This window comes from Crocodylus siamensis, chromosome 6 (assembly GCF_052110815.1).
Source record: "Crocodylus siamensis isolate JL-2025a chromosome 6, ASM5211081v1, whole genome shotgun sequence".
Lineage (NCBI taxonomy): Eukaryota > Metazoa > Chordata > Crocodylia > Crocodylidae > Crocodylus > Crocodylus siamensis.
Window position 1 is genome coordinate 32,019,213 of NC_143400.1, and position 18,627 is coordinate 32,037,839.

At 42.6% G+C, this 18,627-nt stretch overlaps 2 protein-coding genes and 1 pseudogene across 2 annotated transcripts; all 3 read right to left on the reverse strand.

The window, feature by feature from the left end:
* Positions 1–622: 622 nt before the first annotated feature.
* LOC149862189 (olfactory receptor 9G19-like) lies at positions 623–1,618 on the reverse strand. Its single transcript, XM_090055338.1, has one exon. It carries the CDS (start codon positions 1,616–1,618, stop codon positions 623–625), a length of 996 nt encoding a protein of 331 aa, XP_089911464.1.
* A 7,222-nt stretch (positions 1,619–8,840) lies between these two features.
* On the reverse strand, positions 8,841–9,770 carry LOC149862190 (olfactory receptor 6A2-like; annotated as a pseudogene).
* Positions 9,771–17,183: 7,413 nt separating this feature from the next.
* On the reverse strand, positions 17,184–18,113 carry LOC149862191 (olfactory receptor 6F1-like). Its single transcript, XM_090053868.1, has one exon. It carries the CDS (start codon positions 18,111–18,113, stop codon positions 17,184–17,186), a length of 930 nt encoding a protein of 309 aa, XP_089909994.1.
* Positions 18,114–18,627: the final 514 nt, after the last annotated feature.

Genomic DNA, 18,627 nt, shown 5'->3' on the forward strand with positions numbered 1-18,627 from the left:
GCAAATATACCAATGGAACTTTTTTGAAATGCTGTGTCTTGGCCCAGATCAAACAAATTAGTTCTGAATCCTATGATCAATCATTCAAGTTTGTGTGGCGTTACTACCAGCAAATATCCTACCTCCCACACTCTTCACCCTGGGGCTTCAGATACTCCCAAATCCATGGCAGGCATCCTACATGCAAGCCCTAAGCTTGGTACCCTTGGAGTTCAGATGCTTCCTAATCTCACCTTTCCCTAGCCAAAAGGCTGAAGAAGCAAGCTAGATGAAGAGCCCACAAGAAATCCCCAACACCATAAAGTGTGTAGCTGAGTTTCTCCCATTGGAATGGGCACCAGTCTCTAGCTAATCAGTTCTCCATTCATTCAGAATACCTTCTATCTGTCTATCTCTGCTTATCTATCAATCCATCCATCTATCTCTTTCTTCCTCATCGCTCATCATTGCAGTATGAATGTATATGATCATGTGTTCACATTGGTAGTGGAATAGGGTGGGTGTTGTAGGGCTACATCAATTTATTCCCAAGCATGTGCTCACGGAGAAGGAATGAGTGAATAAAGACTCAAGATCCAGGTCTTTTGGTATTTTTAAGGTGATGACAGCATTGCTGGTATTGTTATGGATTTCCATGATGAATCTTGCCTTTGCGCATGGTCAGTGATGGAAGGGAATGATTAGACCATTTAGTTATAAGTTTCCTCAGGGAATCCTTGACCTCCTTGTTCCGCAGACTATATATAATTGGGTTTACCATAGGGGTGACCACGGTGTATAAGAGGGAAAACATTTTATTTAGGATTGATGACTGACTGGCTGTGGGAGCTGCGTAAACAATAATTAGGGTCCCATAGAATAATGTCACCACAATGAGATGGGAGGAACAGGTGGAGAAGGCCTTTTTCTTGCCCTGGGTGGAAGGGATTTTGAGAATGGTGGAGAGAATGTTAACATAGGATGCTATGGTCAGTAAAAATGGGACCATAGTCACAACAGAGGCCAGCATAAAAGTGATTTCCTTGACCACATGGGTGTCACCACAGGAGACTTTCATGACTGGTGCTAAGTCACAGAAGAAATGGTCTATTTTATTGGCAGTGCAAAATGGTAGCCTGAAGGCAAGAACTGTAGTTGGTATTGGAGTCAAGAAACCACTTATCCAACACCCTGCTGTTAACTGCATGCAAACTTTAAAGTTCATAATGGTTGTGTAGCGGAGTGGATTGCTGATGGCTAAGAATCGATCATAAGACATCACTGCCAGGAGGAAACATTCAGTGACCGCCAGAGATCCAAAAAAGTAGAACTGGGCAATGCAGCCCCAGAAAGGGATAGCTTCATGTGCTGTGAGGAAAGTTCTCAGCATCTTGGGGCTGGTGGATGTTGTATACCATATTTCCAGAAATGAGAAATTCCCTAAAAAGAAGTACATTGGGGTGTGAAGGTTCCGGTCACATGAGACAGTGACCAATATGAGCATGTTGCCAATGAGAGTTACTGTGTAAATAGCTAAAAAGACCACAAACAGGAGGGTGTACATCCCAGGAAGCTCCCCCAGTCCAAGCAAGATGAACTCTGTGAGGACCGTTTGATTTCCTTCTACTGTTTTCTCCATCTAGATTAAAGCAGGTAAAATAAATAAGAGGAGGAAGAGAATAATGAAATGGATATTTGATGAAAGCTCCTCCTTTGGGAGACAAAGGTGGCTTACCATGCAGGTTCTAGTAGTTCAGTTTTTTCATGCTATATAAAATATAGCAGGTCTTCCCTCTCTATCAGGATTGAAGCCCACTGGCCAGCATAAAGGTGTGGGGAAGAATGCATTGCTGCCATCCATACTATACATTTCCTGTGGATAAAGATAACGCTTCAGTCAAGCATGTGTTTTACCAAGCTAGCCCAACCTTGCACCCTAGCATTTTTACTTTTTATTATATCATTCAGTGGCTGGGTGACTTCATTTCAGCACCTTTTCCCCATTCCCCATTTCCTTTTCACTTCCCATTTCATTACCCACCCCCATCCCATTAACTCTCCACCTCTAAGCTTCATATTTCTATCCTCCTGATCCATCTCTCCTTACAAACCCACCTAGGGCAGGGTTAAAAGCCTGTCCTGCCTTACCAACCCTCTAGTGGCACCTCACAGCTATAGCTATAGCTCTAGTCCAGCCTCTCCTTGCCAGGCTTCTAGGCTAGGGACAGAAGTTACACCTAAATCAGTTTAAGTGCTCAGAAACTGGTTTAAACCTGTAGGCACATACACTGGTTTCAAAATGGCTGAAACTGGTTTAAAATAAACCTGGTTAAATGTAGTTTCAGACTTAACTGATTTGGGTCAAACCACTTAATGAAACTTCTGTCCCAGACCCCTTCGTGGTTCAAGTTAAATCACAGTCCCCCAGGATCCCAGCATGCTTTCCAGTCCTGGGCTGGGCTGGGCTGGACTGGGTTGTGTCTGCTCCAGCAGAGAAGGGTTGGAGGGGTAGGGGAGAGAGGCAGGTACTGCCCCCTGGGCAAAACCTGGCTCGGGTCTGGGGCCAGGGAGGGGGTTAACCCCCTCTTCCCCCAGTTAAACCTCACTGTCCCTGAATACAGAGCTGTCCTGCCTTGCCCTGCCCTGCTAAACTTACTGACAGTTACTATGGGCTGCAACTGTGGACTACAAATCCCAGAGGCACCTGGAAGCAGAAAGGGGAAATGATGAGAAATCCTGCAGAGTCCTGCTTCTGTGATGCTGGACTCCAAATCCCAGAGACCTCAGGGGCAGCAGAAAGAGGAAGTGGTAGAGAGCTGTGCTGTAGTGCCTCTGGCTTGTGGCCTGAGCCAGTATAGGCATGTGGCTGCATTTTGTGAATCAATGGTAACTGTGTTTCCAGTTGTTGTTTCTCAGTTTAATCTTTGCAGCTTAGACTAACCTGCAAACACTGAATTGATTCAACCTCAAGCTTCCTGACTATCCATATTTAGCCCTAGTGGCAAGTCACCACTGTGTAGGTGGGGCACAGAGAAGGTTTTTAGCCTTAATGTGTGACTGATCTAAACTCAAGCTAGCACTAATACCAATCAACAGGGTGTAATATGTACAAAGGCCCTTATACAGGCTTAACTCCTTGACTTTAGCACAGAGCTTCTGAATTTTTATTAGGTTTGGATCAGAAACTTGCTGCATGGGTAGAAAACATGGGAGTAATCTGCAGAGATACTGAAGGAATCAGAACTACAGCTGTGTGAGTAACCAGATCATGGGATTGATGACCAAAATATATGGGGGAAAAAGTTTGGGGAAAACCCCCCAGAAAAAGAAAAAGTTTCTGTGCATGTACCAAGATGATTCTCTGTCCCCACAAGAAAAGAAAAGTTTTAAATTGAAAGTAATATCTTATTTCTTTTTCTGGGTTTTGTTCTCTTATAAAATTAAATTGAACTTTTTAAATTTAAAAGTTTAATTTACATTTTGGCCTCACTATTATTTTTAAAAATACATTAAAAAAATAAACCTTGAGTGTCCAAGTTTTCTTATGTTTTCCCTTACGTTTATTTTGCGGGGTGGGGGAGAATGGGGATAAATTGCCCACTTTAATCCAAATCCATGAATAATCTTGCTTGCCCAAAATTGTGCTTTTCAGTTAAATTCTTTGTCCAACGCGGTCATGCTCCTTATTAAACCTGAATTGCTAAATCCTCTCTTTTCATAAATAAACACAAATCCATTAATTGTTGGGATGTACAGACTTAACCTTGATAATCATCTGTCCCAGTTTAACATGAGATATTAGGAATTCTAGGTAACTAGTGTCCAATTTTTTTTTCCCTTGGCTAAAATTTAGTATTAACTACTTTTCATTAATAAACAAATCTTCACATTTACTCTATGAAATTATTTCCAGCCCAAAGTTGTTGTTTTTTGCCTAAAGATTCTACAACAATCGAGTTAGTGATTTTTGTTACTGGCATTGTATCAAAATGTAGGGAAATAAAAATCACAAAAGACTTGTAATAAGCATCTAGCACAGGAGCCTGACTGCCAGGGAAATTAATAGGATTCAGTGCCTGCCCTGCTTCAGGTCTTTTGAAATTGTCATAGCATTCCCAATTTATAAGGCTATTTAAAAACCTAGTTCCCTTCAAAAACCAATGGTAGTAGACGACTAAAGATCTTTACAGATCTGTCTCTGTGTACCTATCTGTACCTTCAGGCACCTAAATTTAACCAAAAGTTACAGGAATCATCTTACATATATAAATTGTCCTGCTTAATAGAGTGTGACCACGTGTGATCCATGTACATTTTATAACAGAGGAATTAATTGGTGAAGGTAGAGTAAAGATTCTGGATTTATCAATAATGACAAGGAACAAGAATGAGAGATTTTTAAAATCACTATCAGAGTTAGGTGCCATAAAACATTGAAGAAAAGTCTTGCTCCCTTCAGCCCCTGTCCTGCAAAAATGTTAAGCCTTTATTACAGGTAGTTCTCCTATTTGTTTCAGGATGTTAAACTCAACTATGTGGTATTTGTGATTCTAAGAATATTGCCTGTTTTCAAAATCGCTGGCACTACCATCACCACTGCTGTTATTCCCATACCTATTATTATTATTCCTTCAGCCTGACTATAGCATTCTTTAAAATTACAGACATTTAATTAGGCAACTTTAACAAGTAAAGAGAAAATGCATATGCCCATATTTGAAATGTTAACATCTTTCCATTGTTTGTATAAATATTAAAAATGTATTCATTAACTTGAAATATGGTGTATATGCAATGCCACAGAAAGTTGCTATTTTAAAAAGTAATAACTAGATCAAACTATAGATAAAACTACAGATAAAATATATAGTTACACACGTTTAGATATGTGTAGGATAAAGAGCTGTTTATGTATGGGGAATACAAAATTCCACAGTATAAGCAGAGAAAATAAAATAATAAAAAATCATATTATTACCTGCCTCATTTCCTGCTCTGAATGTATAATCCTTTGCAAATCTTCTTTCCAAATGCTCAGTAATTATCTGCTACTATTTTTCATGTGCTTTTCCTTGAAGATATTTCAGTAGCAAATGTTCAGATCAGAAGTTTACCTTCTCATCCTAAAAATCTTAGTAATTGGGCAGAGTTTTCTCAGTGGCAGAGTGGATGAGAGAGGAATGTGGCCCCATCTATCAATATTTAATGCATTTCTTAATGGTCAGTACTACGGCATAAGGTATGCTGCCTGCTTTTCCACTGTTTCTGATGTCACTCAAGAATTACTGAACAACAAGTCTTTCCCCAATGGAGATTCCAGTGTCTTAACTGAAGGGCGGATAAATAAAAAGTTTGAGAGAAGAACAAAAGTGTGTGAATGATCTGTTGCAATCTTGGGGGGAGGGAGAAGAGGAAGGGGGCAAGAGGGGGGCTTGGATTTTGTTCTAAATGTTTTATTAATCCCTGTTACAAATGAGGCCTCATTTTATATTATTACCCCATGCAAACTTCAGGTGTTAGCTTTCCGCCAGAAGCCACTTGGGTCATGTGGAAACTACAGATGTAGCGGCTGAGAAGTCTTTTGCTCCTAAGTTCCAGCTAAGATGTCTCCCTGCATGGACAGATGTAGGATTTTGACAAAGGGCATGCGGATGGTGTGGTGCATTATCTATCACATATAATCCACTCATATTTTTATCTAGTTAAAAAGGAACTAGAAGGTTTACTGATATGCTAGGGAGCATGCTCTTCATGTTAAGATTGAAGCAAAACTAAAAAAAAACTTATTGGAAAGTACATTAATGTGTCATATTACATATTGGGTATAAAAACGCAACAAACTAAGCAAAAACTAATCGCAAGATGTTGTTTCATTAGTCTTGCAGTTATTAGAATTAAATGTCCATCTCTTATTCAGATGGAAGATTTGAATCAGGAATCAGGAATAACATGATGATGTCCACCTTGCTGGGGTTATCTGATCCCAGGAGCCTTTCCTGGCCAAGTCCAGGGGGGCTGGACCTGGTGATCTTGTAAGGTCCCTTCCAACCCCTAACTTCTAGGAACGAGCCATGAAGTCAATTCACTCCCTCAGTGCTGCTGGCTAGATGTACCACTGCTAGTGTCAGTGTTGGGCAGTTGGTTTTATACTTTGGATGGAGCAGGAGTCAAGGGGGGGGGGTGCAGCTGCACCACCACAGCCCCTCGGATCCCCCTTGCTTCCTTGTGGTCCCAGTTGTCCCCCCTGAGGTGCTTCTGCTGTGATTGCTGAGTGAGTCCCTTTTGCTTTTCATGCCTTTCATGGCATGTTGCATACACATCAGAGCCATATGATGTGGAATTCCTCTGCTTGAGGGGCTGCACATGGAGGAAAGGAGGAGGCAGAGGAAGCAGCAGAGGTGAGCAGTCATAAGGCCAGGACCTACAGGAACACAAGGCCAAATAAGCTGAAGGAGGGCACACAGACACTGTGGGGAGAAATGGCAGGAGATGATCTGGGCCAGGCTGATCTGGGAGATCTTCCAGTGAGCTTTTGAGTGGCCAGTGGGTGGCAATCAGACACACTCTTGGCACATCAGATATCTTGAATGGGAACACACTCTGGTACCTCAGTTGGAGCTGGTCCCAGTCATGATGCAGCATGGTCAGTGCATAGGAGCTGGATGATTGCCTCTCCATGAGAGGTGGGGGAAGGGACAGGGGGAGAGGGGTGGAGGGAAGAGGCTCCAGGAAGTATCATTCTTATTGGGCTGGGACTGAGGTGAGGCTTCCCACAGGCGACAAGTATTATTGATCATGGTATGTCTGTCTCCAAAGATAGAGGAGTTGGTGTGGAGACTCTTTTCCTCCTTGGGCATTTCTTAGCAGGTGGACCATCACTGGACCCCTGGTGTAAATGCTCCTGCCCTGGGAAATTCTTTGTGAACTGTCTGGCCGTGATCTCAAGCAGGCGGGGAGATGGTGAAGTTGGAACTGACAGTGAGCCTCTTCTTCACATTCAGTGATAAGGGCATCCTTCCCTAGAGAAGCGGGAGGGCTGCCTTGACTGCAACCAGGTCAGCACAGCTTGCTGAGGATCCCTTGCCTAGAAAACAGTGATGTGATGGTGCAGATTTGGATACTGAAAAGTGATCCTATTCTACCATATTCAAATCTTGAAAGTCCATTAATGCCTCATTTATGTCCTTATGATGGAGTCACAAAAAGCAGGAGGGAAGACCACCCACTTTTTTTGCATTAATTTTTTTTAGGGCCTAAAGCAGGGCGGGGGATGGAATTGTATTTAGTTGCATGAATCCACTTACGTGCCTAATCAGTGAAACAGAATCTGGCCTCAGATGTCTCTACTACACTCTCCTGCCCACACCTGGAGACAGGACCCTACTTCCTAGTGGTTTTCCCTTAATAGGGAGATGATGGCAGAAGAGGCCCAAGTTCTGCAATTTGTGATTTTGCTGATTGCTCCAGGGTTGACAGGGGCAGGACACTTGCTCTCACTGGCAGCAGATAGAGATTCCAATGCTGGTGAGTGAAAGCCAGCCTCAGCTGACATCTCCAGTAGCTTGGGCTGGTCTGGTGCTGGTTTTGTCCTTATCTTATGTGATCTTGAGCATCTCTTAAGAGTTTGTTGCCAACATCCAAAACCTCCCACTGCAGCACTGCCACCTCTTGCACCATCTCCCCACTGTGGGAAATGAGGAGCATAGTGTCCTATTATCCAATCCGTCTGTGTGCCCCTAAGCTGGTGATGTTGAAGAAGCTTAGGGTAGCCTCCTTGAAGGAGGGACTGCCATACCAGCTCTAAAAGGGCCATGGACTGGAGTGTCTGCAAGGCATGGAGGACATAGCTATGCTGGCTGCCATGCCTGGAACCCACCCTCAAAGACCTTGCATTAGGGACTCACCCTTTCTGGTTCTGAAGGAGCAAGCTGAGGTGTTGTGATGCCTAAGGTCCCATCTGATTCTGTCACAGATGCCAGGGATGGAGCAGTGAGTGGTATGGGAGCTGACAAGATGCCTATGGTCATACTCATCCAAGCTGAGCTGGGTGGTTTGAAGTAAAAAGAAAAAAAAAACCTGTTTATTTTCCAGGCACTTCAGTTTGACCCTCCAGCAAACTGCACCCCAACCATAACCCTATGTGGATATGCACTCCCTATGGGACCATGGGATGCAGGATACTCTTCTGGGGACGTGTGAGAAGAATAGTGGAAGGGTATCTCCAGGACACGGTCTGGATGGGTTTGGGGTTTGTGGGCTCATGTTCAGGGACAGAGAGTCCTGAGCCTCTGACTGATTCCTGAGCCACATCTCCCAGTGAGTACTCAACAATTCTCTGCTATCTGTGACATTTGCCAGGGTCTGAGCTCTTTGCCCATACAGTAGGATGCCTGTGTCAGAAACCTGTTTTATGTACTATACTTCTGGAGTTATATCTCTGATGTTTCAACCCCAGAGACACTTCTGGCTTTGGTCAGGGTGACTGTGGAGAACACCAGATGCAAGTGGAGCAGCATGTTCCTGATGAAGTCATCTGGGTCAGAGATGCAGCATACCTCTTGGCAGTATCCCCCTAGTGGAAACATGTCTTTGCCCACCATCTCAGTGCCTGCATTTATTTTGGATGGACTTTATGGTCCATCTCTGGTCACCCAATGAGTTGATCAGCTGTTGCAAATCCTGCCCCCACAGGAAAACACACTTGACAGGAGTTCAGCTGAAGAACGCCTTGCCTGGTCAACTTCCCCAGAAACTGGGCTAGAAAATCACTTAAGGCCCACGGTTTTTGAAGAACAAAGGGGGTAGCAAGGGAGGTATTAGATGTTTTGATGATTCCTTAATGGTCTTCTTTAGATAATGTTTTAGTTTCTACCTTGCAAAACCTTTCTAAGGGCCACTTTGACTTCCTTGTTTCTCAGGCTATAGATGATAGGATTCAGTGCTGGGGTCACTACTGCATAGACTACAGCAATAGCCTTATTGAGGTCAAATGAGCGTCATGCAGAGGGACGGACATACATAAAAATGACTGTCCCATAGTACATCACTACAACAGTCAGGTGGGAGGCACAGGTTGAAAAAGCCTTCCTGCGCCCTGACTTGGAAGGGATTCTCAGGATGGTGGACCCAATGTAACCGTAAGACACCATTGTCAATATGAATGAGCTTAATATCACGAGGAAGGATTGGATAAAAATTGTGGTTTCATGAGCTGACGTGTCACTGCAAGAAAGCTCTAGGATTGGTGGGAAATCACAGAAGAAATGGTTGATCATATTATACCCACAGAAAGGCAATCTGGAAATCCACATGACTGGCCCAAGAGGAAGTGCAGCTCCGGAAGCCCAAGAAACAGCTGCCAAATAACAACAAACTCGACTACTCATGATGGCAGCATAGTGCAATGGATGGCAAATGGCCACATAGCGATCAAAGGCCATGAGGGCCAAGAGGAAGTTTTCAGTGGCTCCCAGAAAGAAGAAGAAATACAGCTGGGCTATGCAGGCCTCAAAGAGAATGGTCCCATCTTGAGTCAGAAAGATCACGAGCAATTTGGGGACAGTGACAGTAGTATATCCCATTTCCAGGAGTGAGAAGTTTCCCAAAAAGAAATACATGGGGGTGTGGAGGTGGGCGTTGCTACTGATCAGAAATATGATGAGAAGGTTGCCTGTGATCGTCATGATGTAGATGGCAAGGAATATGCTGAAGAATAAACTGTGCATTTTCTGAAGAGCGGGGAATCCCAGAAGGGTGAATTCTGTCACATTTGTTTCATTGATCCTTTTCATGCCTCTGGGTTCTTCGGTGAAAAAGAAGAGAGGAAATGAAGGATTAAATTTTATTTCACTTTACATGCCTAAATGGCATACACACAACTACATAACTACTGTTTTCGGTGCTTGAATCCAGTTGGATGTCTTATTTTGCCCTGCAGCAAAATGGAATCATCCTTGTTGGAAGTCAAATGTGGCCATTGGCTCAAGAAGTAGCAGACTTCTCTCCCAGAAAAAAGTCTTAATCTGCATCTTCTCCTTTCCTGTACTTGGGCCACCAAGCCACAGGCCAGGGATTCCTCAGAACCATTTCCAGCCTTCCCTTGAAGCTGGCCCCCTGCACCTTGATTTTATTGTTCAGTAGATAAAAAGGATTGAGACCAACATAAAGCTCCTTCTAGGGAATAACCCTTCTCACTGAACCACACATGATAGGGCTTGCTGTCTTCTTTCTTACACCACATCTCTCTCTTCCCCAATCATCTAAAGGACTCTCTTCAAGGGTAAGGCTATGGCTAGTGCCTATGCTGGACGCATGAACACTTCATTGCCTACAGCTGAATCGCAATTTGTGGGTAAATAATAAAAGCTGCAGTTATGCAGCTGTGTAACTTCAGTTTAGGTGTACCAGCTGAAATAGTATTTAGACCAAAGAGGGGAACAGACGCGGCGTGTACATGGTCTACAAAGAATTGTCAGCTCCACCTGGACTGGCTGAAGGGAGAGGCTCTGATACTCTGCCACTTCAGACTTTTCAAATAATTCATGTAATTGATTACTAGCTCTATCTGCACGAGGTAAATACCATGGAAAGCAGCTTAAATTTTTCTCTCATTTCTATAATTGGAAAATTAAATAAACAAACAAAATAACACTTCCAGGCAATAACCACCCTGTTTTCCAGCTGTGGGGGAAGGATCCAATTTTCATATAATTGTTCCAGAAGGCACACACATTCAATGCATTTCTCTTTTTTTTTTCTTTTCTGGTCAAAAGCTTATTTTTGTATCAAAAACAAGAATGAAAAAATGTTTTTGCCTATTCACTGATATCCCTCAATACCTTTTAACACTTCAAGAAAGTTTTAGGCAGATGGGAGAGAGTTTAGCAGAAAGCAGCAAGAATTATAATAGGTTTAGAAAACAGGGCATATATGGAAACAATAGAAGTAGGGGAGTTAATTCATCTAGAAAAGAGAAAACTGAAATGTGTACAAGTGCCCAAAGAGAATATAATTATCTTCAAATATGGGAAAGATTGTGAGGGAGGGGATAGTTGGCCTTCTACTCTCCCTGCGCACTAAGGATTTAAAAATAGTTGGTTTAATTTGTGCAAGGGAGATTTACATCAGATTGCAGAACCCTTTCGTAACTACAAAATTAGTTAAGTCCTCGGTCAGGCTACCTAAGGAAATGCATTCCTCTCCACTGGGGGTGTTTAAGAACAAGTGAATCAAAAAGTGTTACAGATCAGGTAGCTATCCTGGCTTTGAGAAAGGCGGGTGGAGCGAATGACCTTCTGAAGTCATTTCAGTCTAATGTTTTAAATGTATTCCTTTTCTTACTGACTGTTGTATAACTGCAAGTTCTGCAGGGAAAAGGAAATTTTAGAGGGCACATCTGAAGAATTTCTGATTTTGGAAATTCCAAGAAAACATGAGTTTTGGATGAACCTCACCAGACAAAGGTTTCTATGTTTCCATAATAACCAGGCAGTAAAAACAATGACAAATATCAGTGGAATTAAGTCTGCTGTGCAGAGAAACCCTGTGAGACAGAGGTGGGAATTTAGTACCCTTCTACTGAATGTATAGCACAGTCATTTCAAATTGGTTATTAGCAGCTACTAATGGAAATATAACAGATAAAAGAAATTTAGGAACTCATATAATTTGCTAAGGGCCAACATTTTCAGAGGAGGGTAAGGGAATTTGGAGCCCAAATGCCTTTGAAATGTAATTGGAATCAGGCATCTAATTCCCTTTCTTCCTTCTGACATGTCCAAACACACAAGTTTCTTTCTTTTTCTTTCTCAGTTCATGTGGTTGATTAAAATGGCATTTGCATGCATCTAAACAAATTTACTTTCACATAAACAAGATGACATTCCCAATATATTTATACATGGAAGATTTTCAAAGGCACAATGGTTGGTTGTATGTCTTCTTCCTGTAGAACATCAAAGAAATTGCTGAACATCATCCATTTTCAAAAAAAAGCCCACACTATTTGTCAACATTATTTGGTAAAACTATACATTCTAAATACAAGAAAAATAGGTAATTCACAGATAGAACTGCCCTCAAAATTGAAAAAAAACCCAAACCCTAATGCCCACCCCCACAAAAAACCCCAAAAGAAGTATCCTTCCCCCACAAATATAATTTGTTAAAATAGAAACATTTAATCAGAAACCATATTTTTATGAATCTTTTAACTAAAAAGATTAAAATATTTTGGTTTCATGGTGTCCATTCATCTTGTTTCAGTTTTATATTTATATTTCTTTTATTTTATATTGTATGAAATATTAGGACTATAATATATAATAGTCAAATCTTATAAAACTCAAACCCAAATAATAAATAGAAATACATATTTTCATACTATTGAAATGAGCAGTGTTTCTGCATTATGTATACAATTATTTAAAATAGCGTACATTTCACACACAAAATATTTTGATATTATTGAAACAAAACTTTCAGTGGTTTGAAATTAGAATTAGTTTGCATTTTTTATTTTAAGGATTATAAAACTAGGAAAGTCCTCATGGTACCATAGTGACACTGTTTACCTGCTCACACCGATACCTGGAAACTGAACTGTTCTCTGAACTGTTGCCTGTTTAACAGACGAAGTAACCATCTTTTCTTTTGGTATCCACATAGCTCTGAACAAAAGGCAGAGTTTTAAATAACCACCTGTCCCTACTTTTTCTCCCTGGAGAATTTCAAATGCAGCCTTCTGATTATATCACTGCTCTTTAATTCAGGCAAGATGCAGATATTGCTATTGCCAATATATCTCATATGATTTAAGTCTCTGTGGACTGTGTCTACATGAGCAGCAGACTGCATAGTTATTTAGTTTTTAGTACTTGCTTGACCAAGTACTAAATGACTGCGCAGTAACCAGCATTACTACACAGTACCATCACCACACAGATTTTTCATATGCTACTGCGCAGTGGCTAGTTACTACGGCACAGTAGCGTTGCCATTACAGTTTGTGCCCGGCGACACTATGGCACAGTAGCTTATTGTTACTGGCCTATTGCATAGATGCACCCCATAAGTACCATGAGGAAGGGACTTCTGTGAGTATCTATGTATGGTTGTATTGCACAGGACTTTTCAGAAGTGCGTAAACCAGTTAGGTTTGATATTGATATGAATTTGCCACCAGGCCTGTTCAGGGACTTTTGGACATCTCACTGGCCCCATAGGCTTGACTTTAGGTGATCAAATACTTTTCAAAGTCTGGCACGTAGGCACCCAAGGCAATGTTTTCCAGTGAGTGAAGAACCTAAAGATTAGGGTCCTTATTGCCAAATATGAGTTAGGTGATGTTGTTGCTTTTCAGCAGGAATTTATGGGCATTTTTTCAGTTGTATAGTTCTGAATAGTTCCATCTAGATGCACAAGCACTTGTACATTCTAGGGCTTGGCTAAGATTGAATTCAGGTGTTAGGAGATAACTATTATACTAATTTAGAGCTGCTACCATTTTGAGAGAGATACACATGTCAGCATCTGTCCTGTCTAAGGCTCTTTGGGGTTCATGGACTAGGCAACCCAGTGCCCAAGCCCCCTGAGAGGCACAATCCATTAAGAATAGAGAGCTCATCTTTTGCTGAATAGATGAATGGAAAGAGTGGTCAGCCTGGAAGTGGAAGGTCTGACTTCTAGGCTTTCCTCAGCCTGATGAAATGGAAATGCACATCCCACTAGGCCTAACTTGAAGCTGCAAGGAATTGCCTATCTGCTGTCTAAGTCAAGGAAGGAAGTAGTGTTTCAGATACATACTTGGCTTCTGTTCTTGCTACTGAATGGTCCAAGCACTCCCCACCTACCAGGCTGGCTGCTGTGATTCTATGATTCCTTCCCCATCTGTGCTTTAATCACTCTGTTCAAGGTATAAAGGGCTACAGCACCTAACTTAGGTTTATAATTTCACTCCTGAGTATGCACAACTACCTTTTAAGCAAGATAACATCCAGCATTCACTTACTTGCCCTTTGGCTCCTAATTTTGAAAGGTATTCATATGCCTGCCATTATGGGGCTCCTGGCACCTGTATACATGATAAGTATATGTAATCTTATCTTTCAGTAGACCCACCAAAATCAAGAGTGAATCTAGCCTTGAGTTTTTACTTAGAGTTGGGTTGGGTTTTCTAAAGAGGATAAGGGTGGTATCTACACTGTAGTCATATTCATCTTGACTTACTTCTATTGAAAATGTGGTCAAAATCACCAAGTTCTTATAAAATATTTTGAGGTGACCACACTGGACTTAATGCACTCAAGCCCATCTAGTTCTTAGATGAGAGACCACCTTGGAGTCCTGGATGCCACAGACAGGTTGAGGCATCCATGGAGGATACATGCTCATTTCAAGTCCTGCTGAATTATTCCCAATCCACAGTTACTCCGAAACCTCATAAAGTCAACATGGAATGGATGAAGGTAAATTGTTTATTTTGACAAAACTGCATTTTCCAAAATAAATGTTTTGGAAATTTTACGACCAGCTCTACTTATTAATAATTTTTATACAAGTCTTTGCTATGTGCGAGCCAACTATCAAACCAATAATAATTGGTTGTTGAATGACAAAGGGTTTATAAAACTTACTATATTTACTCAAATCTAAAATGAGGTTTCTTTACCCCATTCAGTATGGGATTAAAAAAAACCTTGTGTTAAGGTATGAGCACAGGCCAGGCAAGTAGCTGCTGTGGCTCCAGAAAGGATCAGGGTGGCTCATTAGTGGATGTATGGAGTGAGGAAGCAGGAGGGGGGGCACATGGTGCTGGGGAAAGGGGGTACACAGTGCTGGGGGGAGCACTAGGAAGGGGTACACTGAGAGAAGAGAAGCACAGGGGAAGGGGTGGGGGAAGAATCACCCAGCTGCTGCATTCCTCACCACAACTTCCCTATGGCATTGAAAAGGACTCTCTCATGACTAGATTGTAGACATGGAAAATTAACATAAATTTATAATTTTTCATGTGTAAAATCTAATGTTTTGGGATTATTTTAAATTCAAAATCATCTTGGATGTGGGTGAATAAGGTATTCATTTTTAAAGAGGGCAATTAACTGGAATATTGTTTTTCAGCATTTAGTGGGTTCATAAATCCCATTGGTCCAAGTCAGTTTTTTCCTTATGGCAAACCTATGAAGTTAGAACTTTCATACAAGCATTAAGCACATCACTAATAAGAAACAAACAAACTGGATTTTTTTCAATTGTCTAAGGTTTTGATATATTTCCACCATCACTGACTCAACTTGAATAAGCTCCCCCCCAAAAAGAAAAAAACTGGAAAGACTCTAAAACATTTGAAAAGTCATGAATGTTACTTGAATTATTTGGCTATTGAATATTACTTGAATATTATTTGAATATTAAAAGAAATGGCAAAATAGTTATATGGCTGTAATAATTAAGATATTGACACTATATACGATACATAATTACATATCTAAAATGGTGACAACATTTGCCTTTTCTGTGCAAATTTGAATTTTTTCATACTTCTGAAAATATTTCTATGACATCAAATGTTTATCTGTTAGAAAGCTATGGTAAGTATTTTACTTGTCTTTACTGAGATTTTACATAATTTGCGGTGTATCCAGAAAATTGGATATTATTAGAAAGGTCACAAAATATTAGAAAAGAATGGAATCCTCTAAAAATAATTTCATTTTCCTCTGATGCTAATAATTATCCTATGATTGGGGTACATTTCTATTGTCCCTGAAAAGATTTTAAAATGAAAGTTTCAATAATAAAAATATTTGACATCATTCTATTAGTATGGGGGGAAAACACTATGCCACTAAAACGACTGATAAGCATTCAATATGATTGTAGAGTCATTAGTATAACACAGATGTGTCAAAGTGTGTGTCTAAATCTTAGATATAGATGATATCTTCAAGTGGATTTCACATGAGCTGAGGACATTGGTACAATGTTGTAGGGAGATGGGGGGGTGGACTACCTGGTGTGGGTCCCCCGTATCCCCTAGATGGCCCCTGGAGAAGAGGGGGACTCGGCTGTCCGTCCTGCGCTTCCGCCAATCTCGCCTGCCATGACTTGATGTAATTTAGGGGGTTCACCCGTCTGGGGAAGCGGGCAGTCTGGACGCGGTCCCTCGACTCTAAAGTCCAGGGGTCCTGAGGGCTCCTCCTCCCCTACACCCTCGCCCGGTCCTCCGGGATAGCCACCCTCTGGGTGGCTCCCTACAGGGGTTAGCCCCTGATAGGTAACAAGGTCAAAGAAACAAAGTAATATAATGTCAGTCCAACGTAGGCGCCCGCTTCTCTGGGGCGGAGGTTACTTTTCCCTCTCCCAATAGCCTTCGGCCCCAGTCGGGCAGGGACCCTTGGCCCCTCAGTCTGTCCACCAGTCCCGCAGTGGGGTTCTGTCCTCCCGCTGCAGGACCCTATAAGAATTCTCACGGTACCTGGCTTAGGCCAGGTGCCGCTGCCTCCTACCCCTACCGCCTGACGCCCGTGACCCGGGGGCGTGCTGGGGCATACCTCCACACCCGCGGGTCCTGTTGAGTGGCCAAATGGCCTGCAGCCGCCGGAGAAGGGTCCTTCCTTCGGGGCTCCCCTTACCAGGACCCTCCAGATCTGCTGCCACTGGCCCTGCTGCAGCCGGCTCCGCTGCCGCCGGCTCTGCTGCGGCCGGCTCCGCTGCCGCCGGCTCTGCTGCCGCCAGCTCCGCTGCCGCCGGAGCCCCTGCTGTTGGCGCCGGCCTCGCTACCGCCGTCCCCGCCGGCTCCGGCTCCACGGCTCCCATCTCCGCAGCTCCCGTCTCCGCCGTCTCTGGCTCTGCGGCTCCGGGCTCCGCAGCCACCAGCTCTGCTGCTCCCGGCTCCGCTGCCACCAGCGTAGGGTCCCGCGGGAGGCTCTCCCTTTCTCTGTTTGGGGTGGGGGGGCTCCTTTTATCTTCCCGGGCCGGTTCCGACCTGGATCTGTCCGGGTTCCGGGAAGGGAAAAGCTCCCGAGCCCACTTCCGTGTTCGCATCCGGAAGTTAGGCGGGATTCTGCCGTTTTCCGCCCGACCCCGGCCCCCCGGGGCCTTGACCCCTTCACAAATGTCAATGCATCATTAAGTTATCCATGTTGCATGTTTTCTGTTTCTGCCAAAAAACAAAGCTCAGCACTGGATATTTGAATATTAGTTCATGTTTCCCCACTCAACATCTTTTTCAAGATTGCCTTGACCTCTGTGTTTCTCAGTGTGTAGATAAAAGGGTTTAGCAATGGTGTAACAGCAGTGTTCAAGATGGTGACTATTTTGGTTAGTTCCAGTGAGGCCTCTATTGATGGCTTGACGTGCAAGAAAATGGTTGATCCATACCATATAATGACAACAGTGAGATGAGACGAACAAGTGGAGAAAGCCCTTTGCCGGCCTTTGGCTGATGGGATTCTTAAAATTGTGGACATGATATAAATGTAGGAGACCAAGGTTATCACACAGGAGCCCAGGATGACAATGGCAAACATGATGAAACATACCATGTTAACAAGGTAGGTGTCTGTGCAAGACAGAATTATCCAGGGGGATATGTCACAAAAGAAGTGATTGATAACATTAGGGCCACAGAAGGACAACCTGGAGATCAGAGATGCCGGCACAGAAATAACCAGGAAACCACCCACCCAAGAACCCACGGCCATCTGGATGGAAAGGGTGCTGTTCATGATAGTACTATAGCGCAGTGGGTAGCATATAGCCAAATACCGGTCATAGGCCATGACAGCCAGGAGGAAATATTCTATGCAGCCAAAAGAGAAGACAAAGTACATCTGCAGGAGGCATCCAGTGAAGGAGATGGATTTGCTTTGGGACATCAGGTTGGCCAGGGTCTTAGGAACACAGGCTGTGGTAAACCAGATCTCCAGAAAGGCAAAGTTGCAGAGGAAGTAGTACATGGGTGTTTGAAGGCGTGGATGCATTCTGACAAGGACAATGATGGCGACATTTCCCATGACTGTCAGGAAATACACAAAAAGGAAGAACACGAAGAGGGACACCTGTAAATACCAAGACCCTGGGAATCCCAGGAGGATGAACTCTTTCACTCTTGTGTTGTTTTCCACTTTCATTGAGCCTGAGTGTTCTGCCTGCCAAAATACATAGATCAATTAAACAAAGACAATTAAGCCCACAGCCCAATTTTATAATACAGAGGTCATCACAGATTGGGACCTGTTTATTAAGTCTTGTTTCTTTTCCAACATATCCAATTTGAAGGGTCAAGAAGATTTTTTGCTATTGGAAGTATTTTTTAAAAGGAGCCTACTGGAGTTTGGCAACCAACACCCATTGATGTGTGATGTGAGCTAATGTCAAAATACCTTAAATCTCAGAATCTGCAAACAGATGCTTTTCATAAACAGATTCACTTTGTGCCATAACCAAACTAATGTCAAAGACTACAGCAAAGCTCCATATTCAAACTAATTACATTTTTTAACTCATACTCCATATTTAACTCCACTACTCATATGGGGAGGCAGTTCAAGAAACCTTATTGCTGTGACAGTTTCTATTTTCCCTCTTAAGTATCTTCACAAGCATTTTATATCCATTTTTTTTTATACAGCAGCATCCTAGAAC